The 20,028-nt window shown below is 52.2% G+C and overlaps 1 protein-coding gene across 8 annotated transcripts in view; it reads right to left on the bottom strand.

Annotated features, from left to right (window-relative positions):
* The window catches only part of LOC105471797 (RAP1 GTPase activating protein 2), a 293,214-nt gene that overhangs the window by 10,112 nt on the left and 263,074 nt on the right, over nt 1-20,028 (bottom strand). For all 8 annotated transcript variants that reach the window (XM_071082129.1, XM_011724558.3, XM_071082128.1 and 5 more), the window contains 5 exons: nt 19,946-20,017; nt 19,347-19,433; nt 17,596-17,730; nt 5,686-5,823; nt 3,203-3,321 (listed from right to left, as the gene is read on the bottom strand). In XM_071082129.1, coding sequence (XP_070938230.1) covers nt 3,203-3,321; nt 5,686-5,823; nt 17,596-17,730; nt 19,347-19,433; nt 19,946-20,017 — 551 coding nt within the window. The remainder of the gene's footprint in view (nt 1-3,202; nt 3,322-5,685; nt 5,824-17,595; nt 17,731-19,346; nt 19,434-19,945; nt 20,018-20,028) is intronic.

The raw sequence follows: 20,028 nt of genomic DNA, 5'->3' as shown, positions 1-20,028 counted from the left end.
GTCGGGGAGTTGGGGGTAGGGGAGGGAGAGCATTAGGACAAATACCTAATGCATGGAGGGCTTAAAACCTAGATGACGGGTTGATGGGTGCAGCAAACCACCATGGCACGTGTATACCTATGTAACAAACCTGCATGTTCTGCACATGTATCCCAGAACTTAAAGTATAATAATTAAAAAAAAGTAAAATAAAATTTAAAAAAACCTATAACTCTGACCACTCCCTGGACATCTCTACTGTTGGTTCACAAAATCTCCCATGCACAGGTTCCAAACAGAGCTTTTCATCCTTCTCCATAACCCTGCCTCTTGTCCTTCAAGCCCTACTTCAGAACATGATGCCACCACCCAGGGCATAGGCAGACAACTTGGGAATTTGGAAGTCAATCAAATGCTGCCCTTTCCCTTACAAGACTGTGAACTTCTGGAGGTCAGGCTTATATGTTTTGTAGCACTTGTCTGAGCACTCAGCACTGTGCCCAGCACATGGCAGCCACTCAAGAAATGTTGGTTGCTAAAATAAAGAACAAATGGGCTCATCGATTAAAGAATCAGAAAGACATCAAAACCAGACAAGGATACAACAAAAAGGCCAATATTCCTGATAAACACAGATGCAAAAATCCTCAACAAAATATTATCAAACAGAATTCATCAATGCATCGAAAAGATCATTCACCACGATCAGTTCACCATGGGATTCGTTCCAGGGATGCAAGGATGGTTCAACATCCACAAATCGACAAATGTGATACATCACATTAACCATACAGAACAAAAACCACATGATCATTTCATTTTCAACAAAGGTGCTGAGAATATACATTGGGAAAGGACAGTCTCTTCAGTAAGTGGTGCTGGTAAAACTGGATAACCATATGCAAAAGAATAAAACCAGACCCTTTTCTCTCACCATACATAAAAATCAAATCAAAATGGATTAAATCTAAGGCATGAAACAAAGAAACTCCTAGAAGAAAACATTGGGGAAATGCTTTAGGACGTTGGTCTGTCTGGGCAAAAACTTTTTAGATGAGACCTCAAAAGCACAGACAACAAAAGCAAAAATAGACAAATGGGATTACATTGAGTTAAAAAGCTTCTGCACAGCAAAGGAAACAATCAACCAAGTAAAGAGCCAATCTGCAGAATGGGAGGAAATATCTGCAAACTATCCATCCAAGGATTAATAACCTGACTGAGGAACTCAAAAAAATCAATAGCAAAAACACAAACAACATGATTTTTAAAGGGCAAGAAACCTGAATAGAAATTTCTCAAAAGAAAACATGCAAATAGCAAGTAGGTATGTCAACAAACATTCAACATCGCTAATTATCAAGGAAATGCGAACTTTCTTTCACGGACAACCGTTCTCAACTCTCTTGGGTATATACTGAGGAGCGGAATTGCTTGGTCATGTGATAACTCTATGTTTAACCTTCTAAGGAACTGCCAGACTGTTTTCCAAAGTAGTTGCATTATTTTACATTCCCACCAGCAATGAACAAGGGTTCCCATTTCTCCATATCCTGACATCTGTTATTATTTGTCTTTAATAATTTAGAGTCTGTGACATCTGCCCCCACCACAGGAACCACAATAAGCTATCATCTCACCCCAGTTAAAATGGCTTTTATCAAAAAGACAGGCAACTGCAAATGCTGGTGAGGATGCAGAGAAAGGGAAATGCTCCCACAGTGTTGGTGGGAATGTAAATTAGCATAGCCACTATGGACAACAGTATGGAGGTTCCTCAAAACACTAAAACTAGAGCTACCATATGATCTAGCAATCCCACTGCAGGGTAAATATATCCAAAAGAAAGGAAATCAGTATATGGAAGAGATGTCTGCACTCCCATGTTTATTGCAGCATTACTCACAACAGCCAAGGTACAGAATCAACCTCAGTGTCCATCAACAGACAAGTAGATAAAGAAAATGTTTTGTATATACACAATGGATATTATTCACCCGTGGAAAAGATGTAATCCTGTCATTTGCAGCAACACGGGTGGAACTGGAGGTCATGATGTTAAGTGAAAGCCAGACACGAAAAGACAAATACCATGGCCAGGCATGGTGGCTCACGCCTGTAATCCCAACACTTTGGGAGGCCAAGGCAGGTGGATCACTTGAGGTCAGCAGTTGAACACCAGCCTGGCCAACATTGTGAAACCCTGTCTCTACCAAAATTACAAAAATTAGCCGGCATGGTTGCATGCACCTATAGTTCCAGCTACTCAAGGAGGCTGAGACAGGAGAACTGCTTGAACCTGGGAGGCAGAGGTTGCAGTGAGCTGAGATGGTGCCACTGCACTCCAGCCTGGGCAACAGAGACTCTGTCTCAGGAAAAAAAAAAAAAAAAAGACAAATATCACATGTTCTCCCTCATATGTAGGAGCTAAAAAAGTGAATCTCGTGGAGAAAGTTGACAGGTGTCACCAGAGGTTGATAAGGGGCAGGGAAGGGCAGGATGAAGAGAGGTTGGTTAAGGGGTACAAAAATACAGTTAGATAGAAGAAATAAGATCTAGTGTGCAATAGTACAATACAGTGAGTATAGTTGATAATAATGTATTACATAGTCCAAAATAGCTAGAAAATAATTTGAATGTTCCTAACTCAAAAGATAAATGTTTGAGATGATGGATATTTCTATTACCTTGATTTGACCATTATGCATTTTATCAAAATATCACATGTACCCCAATAATATGTACAAGTACTGGGTGTTCATTTTTTTAAAAGAATCAGAAAGACAATCACCAAGAACAGGTTCAATGTAATGTAATATATGAGTTGCTTAAAAAGAAAAAAGCACAGAATGTTTCAGAAGCCCAAAGGAAGATGCAATTAACTCTGCCCGGCAGAATCAGGCAAGGCTCCCATAAGACAGGCCATTTGAGTGAGTGTTGAAAAAGGAGGCAAAGAAATAAGAACACAAGCAATGTTTCTAGCCTGAGTCAAAATGCTGCAAGAGTAACTTTGGAAAGTCCCATGCAAAGACTGGCCAAGTCAGCCTCTTTGGATAAAGCGCTGAGTGAGTGACAGGGGACACACAGGTGCCTGAAGGCAGGGCCATCTCCCAAAGCTGAGCAAAGCTCCTCCCTGCAAGGTAGGGCACTGAACAGCTGTAGCAGTGGAAGGGGTTGACAGACCCCACAAGTTAGGCTGGGGTAGGGGTTTCCCAACAGTTACCATCGTGCCCGGCTGTCTCCCTGGCCTTCTGAGCCCGTGTGCAGGCGGGGGAAGAGTCCCGACCGTCGCTTGATGGGACTCCGTGACTGGTTCTTCGCCGTTGCCGCCACCACTGGAGGCTGCCGATGAAATCGCCAAAATGAATGCCCCCAGCCCAAACACCGTTCTCCTATCCCCTCATCCCTCTCCCTGGTCTACAAATGGCTCCTGGTCTGGAAGAGACCCCAGAAAATAGCAAGACAGCCAGGAAGGTTGAGATCTATGTAATTGGAGCTGAGACCCGGAGACTCAGGCCAGTCACAGCCTCTTTCCCTCTGTTAAGTCAAACCTTGTGGTCCCAGGTCATGATCCACCAAAGACCACAACTGTTGGAGGACACAGGGCCAGGCCCACCATATTGAGAAGGTCGGAACAATTCCGGTGGAGGAACACAGGGCCAGGCCCACCATATTGAGAAGGTCAGAACAATTCCAGGGGGACACAGACTGAGAAGCACAAAGCCAGGGAGGCCCTGGAGGGACCTGGTTCAAACTGTCATTTTACCGGCGAGGAAGCTGAAGACCAGAGAGTGAGATTTCATCAAGGTCATCCAGCAAATCACTGGCAGGGTGAGGACTCCTGACTCTCCTTCATTCCTCACAAACAAATGGAGCCACGCAGGTGATCCAATAACGAGACAGGCTGAGAGCTGCCAAGCCGGGGCCACAGGCACCAACAGGCGACGGGGGGCAGCCGAGACATCTGCTTTGGACAGCTGCCCGGCCTCACAGTGGACAATGAGTGGTGGGAGTTTGAGGAGGGCAGACGGGAGCCCAGAACCAATCTTTAGAGGCCACCAAGCCTTCAACTCAGGGCCCAGCTCCAGCCATGCACATGTTACGGAACCTCAGGAGAGTGGTGAGACCCGACCTGAGTCTCCTCATCCACAGGACGGAGATAAGGCCCTGCTCTGCTCACACCATGCACCTTCAGGGGGAACAAGATAATAGCTAGGAAAATATTTAGTCAATTAGATTAATTATGCGAGGCCATTTATAATACTCATAATTAGTACCATGGTGAGTAGGTTCTGCTATTTTGAAGAAAAAGAAAGGAAAATCCTAGCAAATCCAAAGCCACTTTGCTTTAGTTCTTAGATTTTGAGACAGAGTCTCACTCTGACACCCAGGCTGGAGTGCAGTGGCCCAATTACGGCTCACTCGAGCCTCGACCTCCCCAGGCACAGGCGATGCTCTCACCTCAGCCTCCCAAGTAGCTAAGACTACAGGTGTGTGCCACCATACTTGGAAAATGTTTGCATGTTTTTGCAGAGATGGGGTCTCACTTTATTCCCCAGGCTGGTCTCGAATTCCTGGACTCAAGGGACCCGCCCTCCTCAGCCTCCGAAAGTGCTGGGATTTCAGGTGTGAGCCACCGTGCCCAGCCCACTTTGCTTTACGAAAGGCTCAACTATGTGATTCCCTCCCCTCCCCAGCCCCTGGTGCGAGTCAATCAGGCCCAAACTCACAGGCCTGCAGGACCCTTTCCTTGGGAACTGTACACATGGTGATGAAGAGCATAGACTTTGGATCCAGCAGATTTGCATTCAAATTCCAGCTGATTTTGTGTTTTGTTTTGTTGAGACAGAGTCTCGCTGTCACCCAGGCTGGAGTACAGTGGCGCGATCTCAGCTCACTGCAATTTCCACCTCCCGGATTCAAGTGATTCTCCTGACTCAGCCTCCTGAGTAGCTGGGATTACAGGCGCCCGCCACCACACCCTGCTAATTTTTGTATTTTTAGTAGAGACGGGGTTTCACCATGTTGGCCAGGCTGGTCTTGAACTCCTGACCTTGTGATCCACCCGCCTCGGCCTCCCAAAGTGCTGGGATGACAGGTGTGAGCCATCAGGTCCGGCCTCAAATTCCAGCTCTTAAGCTTAGCTGAGTGGCCTCTAGCAAGTTACTTAACCCCAGCAGGCCTCCTTTTCCTCAAACGGGAACAGGAGAACACATTAGCACATTAGCACCCACCTCGGGCAGCTGCTATGGGAAGCAGGTGAGATTGTGTCTACAGGTTACTCAGCTCAGTGCCTGCACAGTAAGCTGGGGTGGCTCCTGCTGCCATTAATCATAACAAAGCAAGGACACCCCTCTCACAGGCAAGGGTCCCAAGCCCCTGGGCAGCGAAACACACCCCAGGACGATACTGCAGGGCCGGCCCTGAGGAGGAGGTCTAGCTGTCAAGGAAACTCAAGAGAATAGGACAGGATGGCTTCTAGCGCCATCTGGGCCAACCCCAAGTGCTGTCTAGGATGCAGGCTCCAAAGGACCATTTTCAGAGGTCGGGGTCAGGGTCATCCCCAAGCAGCCTCAGTTTCCCTCCATCATCCAGCTTGCCCTGATCAAGTCACCTGCCCAAGCCTGGGTGGGGGCACTCTTCCTCCGTAGGTCTGGGGGTGCCTCCCCGGCACCCACTTCTGCCCCAGGGCCTGCCAGCACTCACCGAGAAGGTGGTCTTGGTGACCTCCATGCTGTTGTGGGAGATGCCCCCGCTGAGGCTGCCCGGGATGCCCCCACTATGCGACTTCTTCTGGCCTCCCACCATGGTCTCCATGGAGTGGCTGCGTACACGGATGGCCCTCTATGGGGAGAGAACAAGGGCCCGAGAATCAGCACTTGGGCTTTCTGGATGACTCTGCCCTCTTCGTGGGGTCTGTAGACACAGCCCTCAGCAAGTGTGTGTGCACGTGCGCGCGCGCACACACACACACACACAGTCACAGAGGCCCATACTATATTTACTCCAGCTTATAGAGGATGCTTCCATATTCTGCCCCACACTCTGGGCATGGGTGGAGGCAAGGCACAGCCCTGGCTGGAGGGAATCTGAGGGGTCGGTGCCCCAGCTCCCCTGCAAAGTGGACAAAGGTTGTTATCTTCATCTTACAGGTAAGGAAAAATGAGGCTTGGAGTTTACCAAACCTGTACGACACTGACCTAGTCACTAACCTCTCTAAGCTACAGCTTCCTCATCTGTAAAATGGGAATTCTGTGTTTCACACCCAGCATCGTGGTGGGGATTCAGCACACGCAGGTGCCTGACCACAGGCTGACTCTTTTCCAGAAAACTGAGCCTCCATCTGTAATATACACTGGATTATATACCTAAGTGTGCTCTGTGCAACTTGGAATATGCGGGCCGTCGGTGAAAGCGTGTGAGGGTCTCACTCATCCGTGCACAAGCCATGCATTGAGCCGCCCCTCCCACTTGCAGGGGCTTCAGGCCCACCTTCGCTACGGCCTACGGTCTGATGCAGCTGCTGAAAGAGATGTACCCTCAGCCTGGCAGAAGGGCAGTGTCTCGGGGGGCACAGAGCTGCTCAGGCCACCCAGGAACAAGGGGCACACTGGCAAATAGTGAAGAACCCAGGAAAGGACCACCAGGGCGGTCAAGGCTTTGTCAAAGTACATGTGAGAGTGAGAACAGCTAAAAACCAAGATCACTGAGCCACGGGAGGGATGGACCCGGGAAGGCACAACCACCCTCAGAGTGGTGTGGTGAAGCAGAGCCCGGTTCGACCTCAGGGAGGATTTCCTGACAAAGGAAGTCCCAGAGGATTCTGGCTGCCCCCTGGATGATGCTCTCTCTGGCTCCGAAGGCCTTCAAAGATGATATGAGAGCTCTAGGAAGAGGAGGTTCTCTCCAGTAACCCTTTGATCATCCAGTCAGTCACTGGATCTGGCCAGGCAGGAATGCAACTCAGCAGTCAAAAGCACAGAGGCTTTAGGATTTCACTGCCAGGATTTGTATCCGGGCTTCTGGGCTCTCTACTCCAGCACCCATTAGCTGAGTATCCCCGGGCAGGTGACCCAGCTTCTCTGAGATTTATCAGTGAAACAGATATTGATGTCTACACCACAGAGCAGTTGTGAGAATACACACAGGGCTCTGAGGAGAGGACCCAGCACATCGTAACGATCCAGTAAGTGTGGCTACTCTTACGGTTAATAACGAGCACCTGTTGCAGGCTTCTGATGTACCCAGCACTGTGCCAGGAACTGGGAGACCTGCAGCAGGAAAGTCGAGACGTGTAGGACACGGTCCCTGCCTGAGGAAGGCCCAAGACATATTCCTCACATCGGGCAGGGCTGAAAGACCCAGAGCCTGTGGGGTGCTCCTTCTGGATTAATCAGTTGTCTAGGCTTCCGCAAGGGCAAAGACTCCTGGATATGAGTATTATCTGTTGCTTACATATAAGTACCAACCCCTCTGCTTCCTGAGCTCCCCACTGGCAGAGACAGGTTCTAGCCAAACGTGTCCTCCTCCTCCATGGGACGCAGGATTGAGTCATGATCTGCCTAAGGCAGTAGGTCAGCCTATCCTCTTGCCAGTGGCAGAGGAGGAATATCCACTGGGGTCGTTGGGGAAAGGTTTTCTCAATGATTCCCAGAAGAGATTTAATATGTCAGCTGCTAAAACCACGACAGAGATCTTAGGGCCACGAGGGGCCACGCCTGAAGGACAAAGCTGACAAGCTAGGGAGGGCAGAGGGGAAAGACGAAAGGAATCTTGACGCTGACTGAGTCACGAGTCACTCAGGCGTCCTTGGACACGAGCTCATGGATTTTCCTTATCACAGTGTGAGCTAGTCGAGGGAGGCAGCTCTCAGAACTCCAGCTTCAGAAAGCTGACGTGGAAGGATCAAGGCGTGGGCCCTGCCCCTTCCCCTCTGGATTCACACCTGTGCACACCTGTACAAATGTGTGGGCTCACACACCCCATGTGTAACCCACACATGGTCTCATGTGGACAAACAACCTCCCTTCCCCTTTTGAACCATCTTTTTTTTTTTTTTGAGATGGAGTCTAGCTCTGTCACCCAGGCTGGAGCACAGTGGTGCGATCTCGGCTCACTGCAACCTCCGCCTCCCGGGTTCAAGCGATTCTCCTGCCTCAGCCTCCCGAGTAGCTGGAATTACAGGCGCCCGCCACTATGCCTGGCTAATTTTTGTTATTTTTAGTAGAGACGGGGTTTCACGGTGTTGGCCAGGCTGGTCTCAAACTCCTGACCTCGTGATCCACCTGCCTCAGCCTTCCAAAGTGCTGGGATTACAAGCATGAGCCACCGTGCCCGGCCTTGAGGCGTCTTAGGAAGAGCTGGGTCTACAGCAAAGGGGTCCCAAGAAAACAGCAGAACTGCTGCTCCTAACCCAAACCACAGGTCTCCCTGCGCTCTCTGGAGGTCAGGATTTCTCCAAGCTTGGGAAGAGCAAAGAACCCCATCCTGCCTGCTTTTCTATCCTGACAAGGGACGCAGACTCAGGAGGGCCATTTGTAAACCGGACAGCCCCCCAGAGGAGCTACTGACACTGAAGCGTGTAGCCCACCAGCTTCATATCCCTGATTTGATAGGGCCTCTCTTATCTGAGTCAAAGATCCCCCTGGAGGGACATCATCTCTCACTCCCGCTCTACACCACAGCACAGGACCACGTAGCAATGGTTTTCCTGCTGCGTGATTAAAACAGTCAGCACGTTCCATTCACCCCATCATGCAAGCAGCATAAAGCCATGTGCCCTTTGAACAACTGAGGGCAGGACAGGTGTGGTGGCACACTGAGGTGTCCCTGGAGGAGCGGCGAGCTTCCTTTTTTAAGATAGATAGACTAGGTAGAGAGAGAGAGAGAGAGAGAGAGAGAGAGAGAGAGAGAGAGGTTCTTCCTGTGTTGCCCAGGCTGGCCTCAAACTCCTGGGCTCCAGTAATCCTCCTGCCTTGGCCTCCCAAAGTGCTGGGATTGATTACAGGTGTGAGCCCCCATGCCTGGCCACAGCCAGGTTCCTTGAGTTAGTTAGCACTCCATAAATCTCAGCATCTCGGCCAGGGGCAGTGGCTCACACCTGTAATCCCAGCACTTTGGGAGGCTGAGGCAGGTGGATCACCTGAGGTCAGGAGTTTGAGACAAGCCATGGCCAGCATGGTGAAACCCTGTTTCTACTAAAAATACAAAAATTAGCCGGTTGTGGTGGTGGGCGCCTGTAATCCCGGCTACTCAGGAGGCTGAGGCAGAAGGATCATTTGAACCCGGGAGGCAGAGGTTGCAGTGAGCCGAGATCGCACCACTGCACTCCAGCCTGGGTGACAGAATGAGACTCTGTCTCAAAAATAAATAAATAAATAAGTCATCATCTTTGCATTCTCTCGGTGCCCTTGTGTGTTGCCAACACCATCATCAATAATGACATTTCAAACTAATCATTTACATTCTGACATACAGTCAAGCACCACACAATGACGCTGTAGTCAACAGACCGCATAGACGACATTGGTCCTATTAAGATTCTAATACTGTACTTTTACTGTAGCTTTTCTGTATTTAGATGTTTAGATACACAAATGCCTTTGTGCTACAACTGCCTACAATATTCAGTACAGGAACCTGCTGTGCAGCTTTGTGGCCTGGCAGCCACAGGCTCTATAGCCGACATGTGTAGGAGGCTAGACCACCCAGGTCTGTGCTGGCAGCCACAGGCTCTATAGCCGACGTGTGTTGTAGGCTAGACCACCCAGGTCTGTGCTGGCAGCCACAGGCTCTATAGCCGACGTGTGTTGTAGGCTAGACCACCCAGGTCTGTGCTGGCAGCCACAGGCTCTACCGCCGACATGTGTCATAGGCTAGACCACCCAGGTCTGTGCTGGCAGCCACAGGCTCTACTGCCGACGTGTGTCAGAGGCTAGACCACGCAGGTGTGTGCTGGCGGCCACAGGCTCTATAGCCGACGTGTGTTATAGGCTAGACCACCCAGGTCTGTGCTGGCAGCCACAGGCTCTATAGCCAACATGTGTCGTAGGCTAGACCACCCAGGTCTGTGCTGGCAGCCACAGACTCTATAGCCGACGTGTGTCATAGGCTAGACCACCCAGGTCTGTGCTGGCAGCCACAGGCTCTATAGCTGATGTGTGTCATAGGCTAGACCACGCAGGTCTGTGCTGGCAGCCACAGGCTCTACAGCCGACGTGTGTCATAGGCTAGACCACCCAGGTCTGTGCTGGCAGCCACAGGTTCTAGAGCCAATGTGTGTCATAGGCTAGACCACCCAGGCCTGTGCTGGCAGCCACAGGCTCTACTGCCGACGTGTGTCATAGGCTAGACCACCCAGGTCTGTGCTGGCAGCCACAGGCTCTACAGCTGATGTGTGTAGGAGGCTAGACCACCCAGGCCTGTGCTGGCAGCCACAGGCTCTACTGCCAACGTGTGTCATAGGCTAGACCACCCAGGTCTGTGCTGGCAGCCAAAGGTTCTAGAGCCAATATGTGTCATAGGCTAGACCACCCAGGCCTGTGCTGGCAGCCACAGACTCTATAGCCGATGTGTGTCATAGGCTAGACCACGCAGGTCTGTGCTGGTGGCCACAGGCTCTACTGCCGACGTGTGTCATAGGCTAGACCACCCAGGTCTGTGCTGGCAGCCACAGGCTCTATAGCCGATGTGTATCATAGGCTAGACCACCCAGGTCTGTGCTGGCATCCAAAGGTTCTAGAGCCAATGTGTGTCATAGGCTAGACCACCCAGGCCTGTGCTGGCAGCCACAGGCTCTACTGCCGACGTGTGTCATAGGCTAGACCACCCAGGTCTGTGCTGGCAGCCACAGGCTCTACAGCTGACATGTGTAGGAGGCTAGACCATCCAGGTCTGTGCTGGCAGCCACAGGCTCTACTGCCAACGTGTGTCATAGGCTAGACCACCCAGGTCTGTGCTGGCAGCCAAAGGTTCTAGAGCCAATATGTGTCATAGGCTAGACCACCCAGGCCTGTGCTGGCAGCCACAGACTCTATAGCCAATGTGTGTCATAGGCTAGACCACGCGGGTCTGTGCTGGCGGCCACAGGCTCTACTGCCGACGTGTGTCATAGGCTAGACCACCCAGGTCTGTGCTGGCAGCCACAGGCTCTACAGCTGACATGTGTAGGAGGCTAGACCATCCAGGTCTGTGCTGGCAGCCACAGGCTCTACAGTCGACGTGTGTAGGAGGCTAGACCACCCAGGTCTGTGTACACCCTGCTGTTCACCCAACGACCAAACGCCGAGTGGCATTTCTCAGAACGTATTTCCCGTCGTTGAGTGACATGTGATTGTATTCCTCCCTGTCTCTTTCCCAGAAAGGAGTCCATGTGGGACACAGTAACTGCTGTGTAATACTATCTGGTCTCATGAGCGTCACATACAAGATCTACTGAATTTCTACAATTCTGAGATGCAGAGAGGACAGGCAATGAACAGAAAAGGTTTTGAAGAGTAAATTATTGCCCAAGGCCACATAGCAGGTAAGAGATGGAGCCAGGATCCAAACCCAGGACCCTGGGCTCCAGATAAAAGGGTCCCTGTATATTAAAAAGTGGTCTAGGTTGAAAATACAATTCAACTGGTGAATGACCAAAGGACAATAAGAAACCAAGAAGTTTCACGGTTCCCATTTAAAAAAAAAAAAAAAAAAAAAACCTCAAAGGCTGGCGTCAGGGAGGACACTGGCTCCTCAATTATCCCTGGTGCAGCCGCCAGACTCAGCGAGGTAAGTGTGAGGAGTCACCACTGGGTCCTCTGTCCCTCTAGCGGGGCAAATGCCTGCAGATGCCAACTCTGCTCCAAGAGACCGTGGCTCCAACCCAGGAGTGGAGCAGGGACAAGCACAAGGCCTGAGCTCTCTCGCAGACCCCTAAAACAGTGGGGCCATCTTGACATCACAACCCCCTGCCAGGAGGAAAAGGAGGGGGCAAAGACGCCAAAGACCAAGGATTCTATGTGGGGGCCCTGCTGGGCTCCACCCGCCATCACTCGCTAGGGGGACCCGCCTACAGGTACCTCCCTGCAGGTGCGGCAGGGCCACGAAGACGGCCAGGGATAGCTGCGGCCTCTCCTGCCACTAGGGGTCAGGTCAGACCAATGCATCAACTATCACCGTCCCTCAAAGGCTGGGAGAAATGAACGGTCCGGGTCCCTCACAGCCAGCCCAGCAGCCTTCTCCTCTCTGGTCCTCCGCTCCACCTCTGTGCAATGAGGTCGGTGGAGGGCTGGGCGCCCTCATTTTCATTTGAGAAATGAGCTCAGCATTGGCCTGCATGTGCTCTACGTCCGTATCACGTCAGTACAGCAAGTATCATCACTTTTCATTGCATTACGGACCAATAACAACCTCATCAACAGCTGGCGGTGACTGAGAATGGCATTTGAGAATGGTCTGGAGATCAGCATCTTTCAAACGTGAGTAACGGACAGTTCCTTCATCGTGAAAGCTGTTCTCGCAAGACTCCCGAGAATCTGCTCACAGACCCCCAACTCCAGTGGTTCCATAGGCTGCCTTTGCAGTGCAGGCTTCAGGCCTTACGTATTTATCCCACGGGAACATCTTTTAATTCGGAGTGATCATTGCAAACATTTAGTCTTTTTGTTTGTTTTGAGACAGAGTCTGGCTCTGTTGTGCAGTGGTGCCATCTCAGCTCACTACAACCTTCGCCTCCCAGGTTCAAGTAATTCTCCTGCCTTGGCCTCCCAAGTAGCTGGGATTACAGGTGTGCACCACCACACCCATCTAATGTTTGTATCTTTAGTAGAGACGAGGTTTCACCACGTTGGCCAGGCTGGTCTCGAACTCCTGACCTCAGGTGATCCACCCACCTCGGCCTCCCAAAGTGCTGGGATGACAGGCGTGAGCCACTGCGCCCGGCCAAACGTTTAGTCTTTATAAATGGAAGTTTTTTTTTTTAAGTCTAAGTGAAAATGCAAACTTTAGAAGTGTTTGTAGAACCAGCAGATTCCTGAGAATATCTCCAAGCAGTTCAGTTTGAAAAGTAGGTCTAGATGTCCAAAAGCCAACTGTTCTGTGTCTCATGGGAGAAAGGCTCCCATTACAGCCAGGAGGACAGAAGTGAGCTGTGAGGAACTGCTCTAAGTGGGGTGAGGTGCCAGGCGGCACAGCACAGGGCAGTGGCACGTCTGCCGCTCAGGAGAAAGACCAAGAGTCAGTGCCGATGTGGGGGACGAACAGCCTCCCTAGGGGCAAGGATGGACGGCTGAGATGGCTTTCAGCCCTGGGGATTCTCAGTGATGTTCCCATCAGCCTGGGAGACGAAAGCTTTGACATGAAGGAGGCCAGGCGCGGTGGCTCACACCTGTAATCCCAGCACTTTGGGAGGCCAAGATGGGGGGATCACCTGACGTCAGGAGTTCAAGACCAGCCTCACCAAGATGGTGTCTCTACTAAAAATACAAAAAATGAGCCGGGCATGGTGGCGGGCACCTGTAATCCCAGCTACTTGGGAGGCTGAGGCAGGAGAATCACTTGAACCCAGGAGGCAGTGAGCTGAGATCGCACCAATGCACTCCAGCCTGGGCCTGGGCAACAAGAGCAAAACTCCGTCTCAAAAAAAAAGAAAAAGAAAAAAAAAAAAAAAAACTTTGACAGGAAGAGACAAAGGCATGTAACTCTTCTTTCTAGAATCATTTCAGATATCACTTCTTTCAAGAGCGATCCCAGGAAGGTGTGGGTGAACTCCCTAAGTTGACACAACAGCACTGCCCAAGGTGCCCAGGAAAAAAATACCAAAACTAGAGATGGTTTCCTGAGCTGGGCCAGACACACAGGCCTGACCACAGGCATGGCCTAAACATCAGAATCCACCCCAGGCCCCAGGGCTCCATCCGGCTGAACCTGGCCTGCCCCCAGCTCAGGCCTCCACGCTTGGGAGATGTGACGGCAATGATGAACGGGACAGGGAACGAGAACTCGTGTTCCCCACCTGGGAGGGAAAAAAGCTGGTCACAAATGGCCAGGCGTGGTGGCTCACACCTGTAACCCTAGCACTTTGGGAGGCTGAGGTGGGCGGATCACCTGAGGTCAGGAGTTCGAGACTAGCCTGGCCAACATGGTGAAACTCCATCTCTACTAAAAATGCAAAAATTAGCCAGGTGTGGTGGCGGGTGCCTGTAATTCCAGCTACTCAGGAGGCTGAGGCAAGACAGTCGCTTGAACCCGGGAGGCAGAGGTTGCAGTGAGCCAAGATCGCACCACTGCACTCCAGCCTGGGCAGCAGAGCAAGACCCTGTCTCAAAAAAGATAATAAAAATAAATCTGGTCACGACCGTCAGGGCCCCGAAGCTTACTCCATGTGACTGTCCCAGTCTCTCCCGTGCCCCACGGTGCTACCTCAGGTGGGTGTGAGAGCAGAATCTGGAAGCAGGCTTGTCTTCAACCTACAGTTGCAGGGATTTAGTGTTGAAAAGAATTCCCTGGATCCCTGGATCAAAGACGAGTCGTCATAAAGTCTTAAAGCATTTCCTCTCTTGTAAGCTGTAAGCTCCTCCAGGAATACATCAGATCCCCTGGAGTCAAACTGATCAACTGCGACTCCTGCCAGAGGCGGGGGACTGGACAGAGCGGCCTCAGGCCACTCTCCTTACACCTGTCACCCGTATTTAGCCGCTGGACCACCTCCTCCACTGGACAACATGGGCAGAGTGTCCACAGCCTACAAGTATCTCCAGGATATAGAAATACTTGAAACCTGAAAAACCAATTGTTAACTTCCTACAAGAAACCTGCAGAACTCGGCCGGGCGCGGTGGCTCAAGCCTGTAATCCCAGCACTTTGGGAGGCCGAGACGGGCGGATCACGAGGCCAGGAGATCGAGAGACGATCCCGGCTAACACGGTGAAACCCCGTCTCTACTAAAAAATACAAAAAAACTAGCCGGGCGAGGTGGCGGGCGCCTGTAGTCCCAGCTACTCGGGAGGCTGAGGCAGGAGAACGGCGTAAACCCAGGAGGCAGAGCTTGCAGTGAGCTGAGATCCGGCCACTGCACTCCAGCCTGGGTGACAGAGCAAGACTCCGTCTCAAAAAAAAAAAAAAAAAAAAAAAAAAAAAAAAAAAAGAAAGAAACCTGCAGAACTCAAAACAAGTGCTTCATTAAATGTCTACAAGATACAACATTATATTGGCTCACCAACTGCAGCTCAACTCATTTTTTTTTTTTGAGACGGAGCCTCGCTCTGTCACCCAGGCTGGAGTGCAGTGGCGCGATCTTGGCTCACTGCAAGCTCCACCTCCTGGGTTCAAGCGACTCTCCTGCCTCAGCCTCCTGAGTAGCTGGGATTATAGGCACCCACCACCACACCCAGATAATTTTTGTTTTTGTTTTTGGTTTTTTTTTTTTTGGACAGTCTTGCTCTGTCACCCAGGCTGGGGTGCAATGGCATGATCTCAGCTCAGTGCAACCTCTGTCTCCTGGGTTCAAGGGATTCTCCTGCCTCAGCCTCCTCAGTAGCTAGGACTATAGGCACCCACGACCACACCCAGCTAATTTTTGTATTTTTACTAGGGACAGGGTTTCACCATGTTGGCCAGGATGGTCTCAATCTCCTGACCTCGTGATCCACCTGCCTTGACCTCCCAAAGTGTTGAGATTACAGGCATGAGCCACCACGCCCGGCCTCAACTCTTATAGTTCTATATAAATTACATTTACTGAGGGATGCGGAACATTTTGATATGCGGGCTATGGAGTGTGGTGGAGCCTCTGGAAGGAAGAGTCTAGAGCCTGTGGAAGGCTTGATGTGGTCCCCACTTCCTGCCTGCCCCAGACCCAAGCCCGTTTTCCCATTTACCGCATCTCACACTCTCCACTCTCTCACTGGGTTGTCCGGCCCGGCACCCTCTCTCTTCCTCTGTTCCTCTTCTTCCACATCCCTCTTCCGTCTTGATCTCCCAGTTTCTCCTGTTTCACCCTGGCTCCCACTGTCCATCAGAACTAAAACAGGTGCCCCAGGAATCTCCCACCAGCCTGGACAAGCGGCTTAGCTCCTTTTCCCAACCCCAAGAGGAATCTTGGCAGCTGGCCCCAACTAGGGCCGGAGGAGCCATGCCCTGCTCTCTGTGGTCCAGCCAGGCAGTGGGGGACTGACCCCAGGCCTGCCCGGGCCCCAGCCTAGTGTGGGTGGAATCTTAACAAAGTCAGAAGGTGGGAGGTGGTGTCACATAGCCATTAAAAGCACAGGATTTGGAACCCGGCTGACCTGGATTCAACTCGACCTGCTCCCACAAATGATTCTGTCTCTTTGAGGCGTGGTTTCCTCACACGGAGTACTATGCCCATAATTATTAAAACTGAGTATGAATTATTATACCAAAATCATTACACACCCAATAACAGCCTTCCTCCCAGGGCACTGAGGGCAGTTGTGAGTCTCCGGGTGGGATAATGTATGTGAGGCTTTCACTTTATACAACCGTAATAACAGCTAACATTTTTGAGCATTTACTGTATTCCAAGCAATCTGGATTTTCCAGGCAAGATATCAATGAACTCTCACGATGGCTCTGACAGGGGTCCTGCCTCTTATCTTTACGTCGTTGACAAGAAAGCTGCACCTTAAGAGGCTTTAAAGACTGCCCCGCATCCCACAGAGCTGGGGTTTTAATAGAGGTGGGTGTCGCCTCGGCCCCACACATCATTCCCCATAAAGCCCTACACAAAATGCCCCCAGATGGGAGCCTTCCAAATCCCTAACAGGCAGTCCAGCAGAACACTGACCTGAGACTCAGAAGACCTGCGTCTGAAATGAGGCTCTACCTCTGCGTCGGTGTGAGGACCTCAGCAGGCCTGTGGCGTCCCTCATCCTGTCCCCGTGTGTGTTCGTGAACACGAGACCCGTTCCACCACCTGCACAGGCTGACGGCCAGGCTCAAGCCAGATGCTGGATCTACGTGCCATGTGGACCAACAAGCACTCAGCAAGCGTAAGACGAAAAACCTTCTGCACCGCACGCCAGCTCGGGGGCCGTCCGAGCTCCACTTGAATACTTCCAGGGACGGGGAGCTCACCGCTTCCTTTAGCAGCTTGTTCTAGTTAGTTTCTCCCTTGGTAACGGCCAAAGGGACTCGTCTATAGTTCCACGGCCCCCGCCCAGGCAGGTCTTCCAGTGCTCGGCCGGCCGGCTAGGAAGAATCATTGAGGCGCCCACAGCAGCTATGAAAACCCGTAAGGGCTGCGGTCCTCACTCCTGCCATTCTGCCCTGGGCTCCCCGACCCAGGAGGAGGCAGGTGAAAGCGCCGATGTTCCTGGCTTGCTCCGGCTCCTCTCCGACTGCTACCTCTTTACCTGTCCCTGCTTATCAGACTCCTGGGCCCGGAGGAGATGACTGAGATCAAGGAAGGAAGGGGAGGCTGCTGAAGAAACTGTTGGCTGCTCCAGCCTCACACACTTCCTAATGCCCCCCGCCTTTGCAAACACCTGGGATGCTCCTGCGTTTCCTGTCACCCCTCGAGCTGGCCCTTGGGCTCTGAGGTCAGGATCCCATGGACCTTGGACCACTTCCTTTCTTCCCCAATCCCAACCCCACAGCAACCATCAGTCACTCTGATACCTTAAAAGACTCCAGGAACCCCCCGTGGCCTCCATTCTCAAACTTGTCCTCCTCTGGGCCCAGTCCCAGCATGGCCTGCGTGTGGGCGTGGAGCTCATCGTGAAGGTTGTCCAGGAGGGCAGCCCTGGTCCGGTCCTAGAAGGGAAGAGGGTGGGGATGGAGAAGTGGGCTCTGAGAACCAAGATGTGCCCTCTCCTGTGAGCTGCAGATACCTGACCTGGGCGCTGGCATTTTGCCCAGCCCGGCCCAGCAATGGTGTGGCCCTACAGCTGGGCTAAGCTTCATGCTCACAAATGCTGCAGCTAAGACGAAGGCTGTGCGCCTGGCCTCCTGCTGTACTCCCCCTGCCCTTCTCCCTGGGTCATCCCACCACTGCCACAGCTCCACCCTGGTGGTGGAGGATCCCAGCCCGGCCCTCTGCCCCAGTTCCACATCCACACACCCAACTCCCCACTGCTCCTCTCCATGCAGACGCTCGTCCAGAGCCACGCACACGGACGCCCGGGGCCGCCATTCACACAGACGAGGACCGGCCCTTTCAGCAACCCAGCCTTCGCAGACACAACTCGGCCACGGTGTCATCAAAGAGCCCAGGCTGCAGGCCCGAGAGTCACCCTACAATCAATCCCACGTCCCCCAACACTTACAACCAGGAGTCCACCAAGTCTTCCCAACTTTGATCCTAAACCATTTCCTCCCATACCGTACAAGCCTTCGTTATCTCTCCTGGATTCCTGTAAAGAGCTTCTAACTGGCCGCCTTCCCGTACCTCCTGCCCTGCAACCTGTCCCTGTCCCCTGTCGTTCTCAATGACACCACTGTGAGAGCAATCCCCCTGGCATACACACCGAGCCCCCCACTCTCCTGCGTAAGCACTTTACCAGCAGCCCACCTCCCCGAGCTCAAAGCCCTTCTGGATCTGAGCCAACCAACATCTCCAGCTGAGTCTCCACCATTCCAGCCCACGTGGGTCCTTCGGCCACAGCAAACCCTCCTGACATTACGCTCTGGTTCTTCCCGGCCTTTGCTTATGCTGTTTCCCATGCCAGGTCGGCCCTCCCTTCCCCACTCTTTCCTCCTGGCAGAAGGTTCATCCGATATCAAGATTCAGCTGCTTATCAGCCACCTCCTCCAGGAAGCCTTCCCTGAACACACCCTCCATCCCCCACAGGCAGAAGCAGTCACTATCTGAGCTGTACTGACCTCCATCCCAGCCTAGTGCTGGCACACTGTACTATAACTGTCTATGTAGTAATGATCCCCCCGCTCTTCCCCCACCGTCCTCTCCAGGGATAGAAACTTATCCCCATATCCCAGAGAACAGAACAGGGCCTGACACACAGTAGGTGCTTTAAAAATGACCGATTGGCCGGGTGTGGTGGCTTATGCCTGTAATCCTGGCACTCTGGGAGGCCGAGGCGGGCGGATCGCCTGAGGTCAGGAGTTCAAGACCAGCCTGGCCAACATATAGAAACCCCATCTCTACTAAAGATACAAAAATTAGCCAGGTGTGGTGGTGCATGCCTGTAATCCCAGCTACTCAGGAGGCTGAGGCAGGAGAATCGCTGGAACCCAGGAGGGAGAGGTTGCAGTGAGTCCCGAGATCATGCCACTGCACTCCAGCCTGGGCGACAGAGCGAGACTCTGTCTCAAAAAAAAAAAAAAAAAAAAAGATGGAGGAGCCCTGGATGAGGCTGGCTAACGGGCGGCCCAGCGGGCGGGAGGGAGACCTTCAGAACCCACACTCTCACCTCCAGCTTTGCAAACTTGTCCGACTTGCAGCAGGCGTTCTCGGCATTGGTGAGCTTGGTGAGCAGAAACTCCCTGAAGTCCGGGCCCTGGAACAGACAAGACGGCCCTCAGGTCTGTCATTCTCGGCTGTTGCCGGGAGATCTTCAGCCACGGTGACAGGCAGCAGAGCTGGGGGCGTGGGGAGAACCCCTGAAAGGTCCCTTCTGACACTGGATCATTGCTAGCCCATGCCAAGCCCGCCTGCGAATATCCCAACACGGAAACCCGCTTCCCTGGTCCTGGGAGGCCACAGCGGCACTTCCACAACTGGAGCTCACTCTTGCCCAAGGCTCCTTGACCGGGGCCTGACATAAAAACCCCTCTTTCAGCAGAAAGGCAACCCCAGGGTCAAATGCCCCGACGAGTGGTCCTATGCTGGGCCAGACTGGCAGCATAAAAGAGGTGGCGAGAGACCCCAAGAAAGGAGGTTCCCCCCAAATCTGCAAAAGGATCTCCCTAACGTTCCGAGCTTGAATTCGGCTCCATCCCAACCATTGCTACTCAAGCACTGAGACCTGGCACTGTGGATGCGAGAGGAGCACAAGGAAGAGTGTCCTACCTTCTGGAAAACGGGGGGGCTGGGCAGAGGTGGACCAAAGGTGGGCACATCTTCCCGCGCAGTGACAGAGACCTGAGTGAAAC

Source organism: Macaca nemestrina, chromosome 17 (genome assembly GCF_043159975.1).
Source record: "Macaca nemestrina isolate mMacNem1 chromosome 17, mMacNem.hap1, whole genome shotgun sequence".
Classification (NCBI taxonomy): Eukaryota; Metazoa; Chordata; class Mammalia; order Primates; family Cercopithecidae; genus Macaca; species Macaca nemestrina.
Note: the sequence above shows the minus strand (reverse complement) of the source record. Positions and strands in the feature narration are given on the sequence as shown.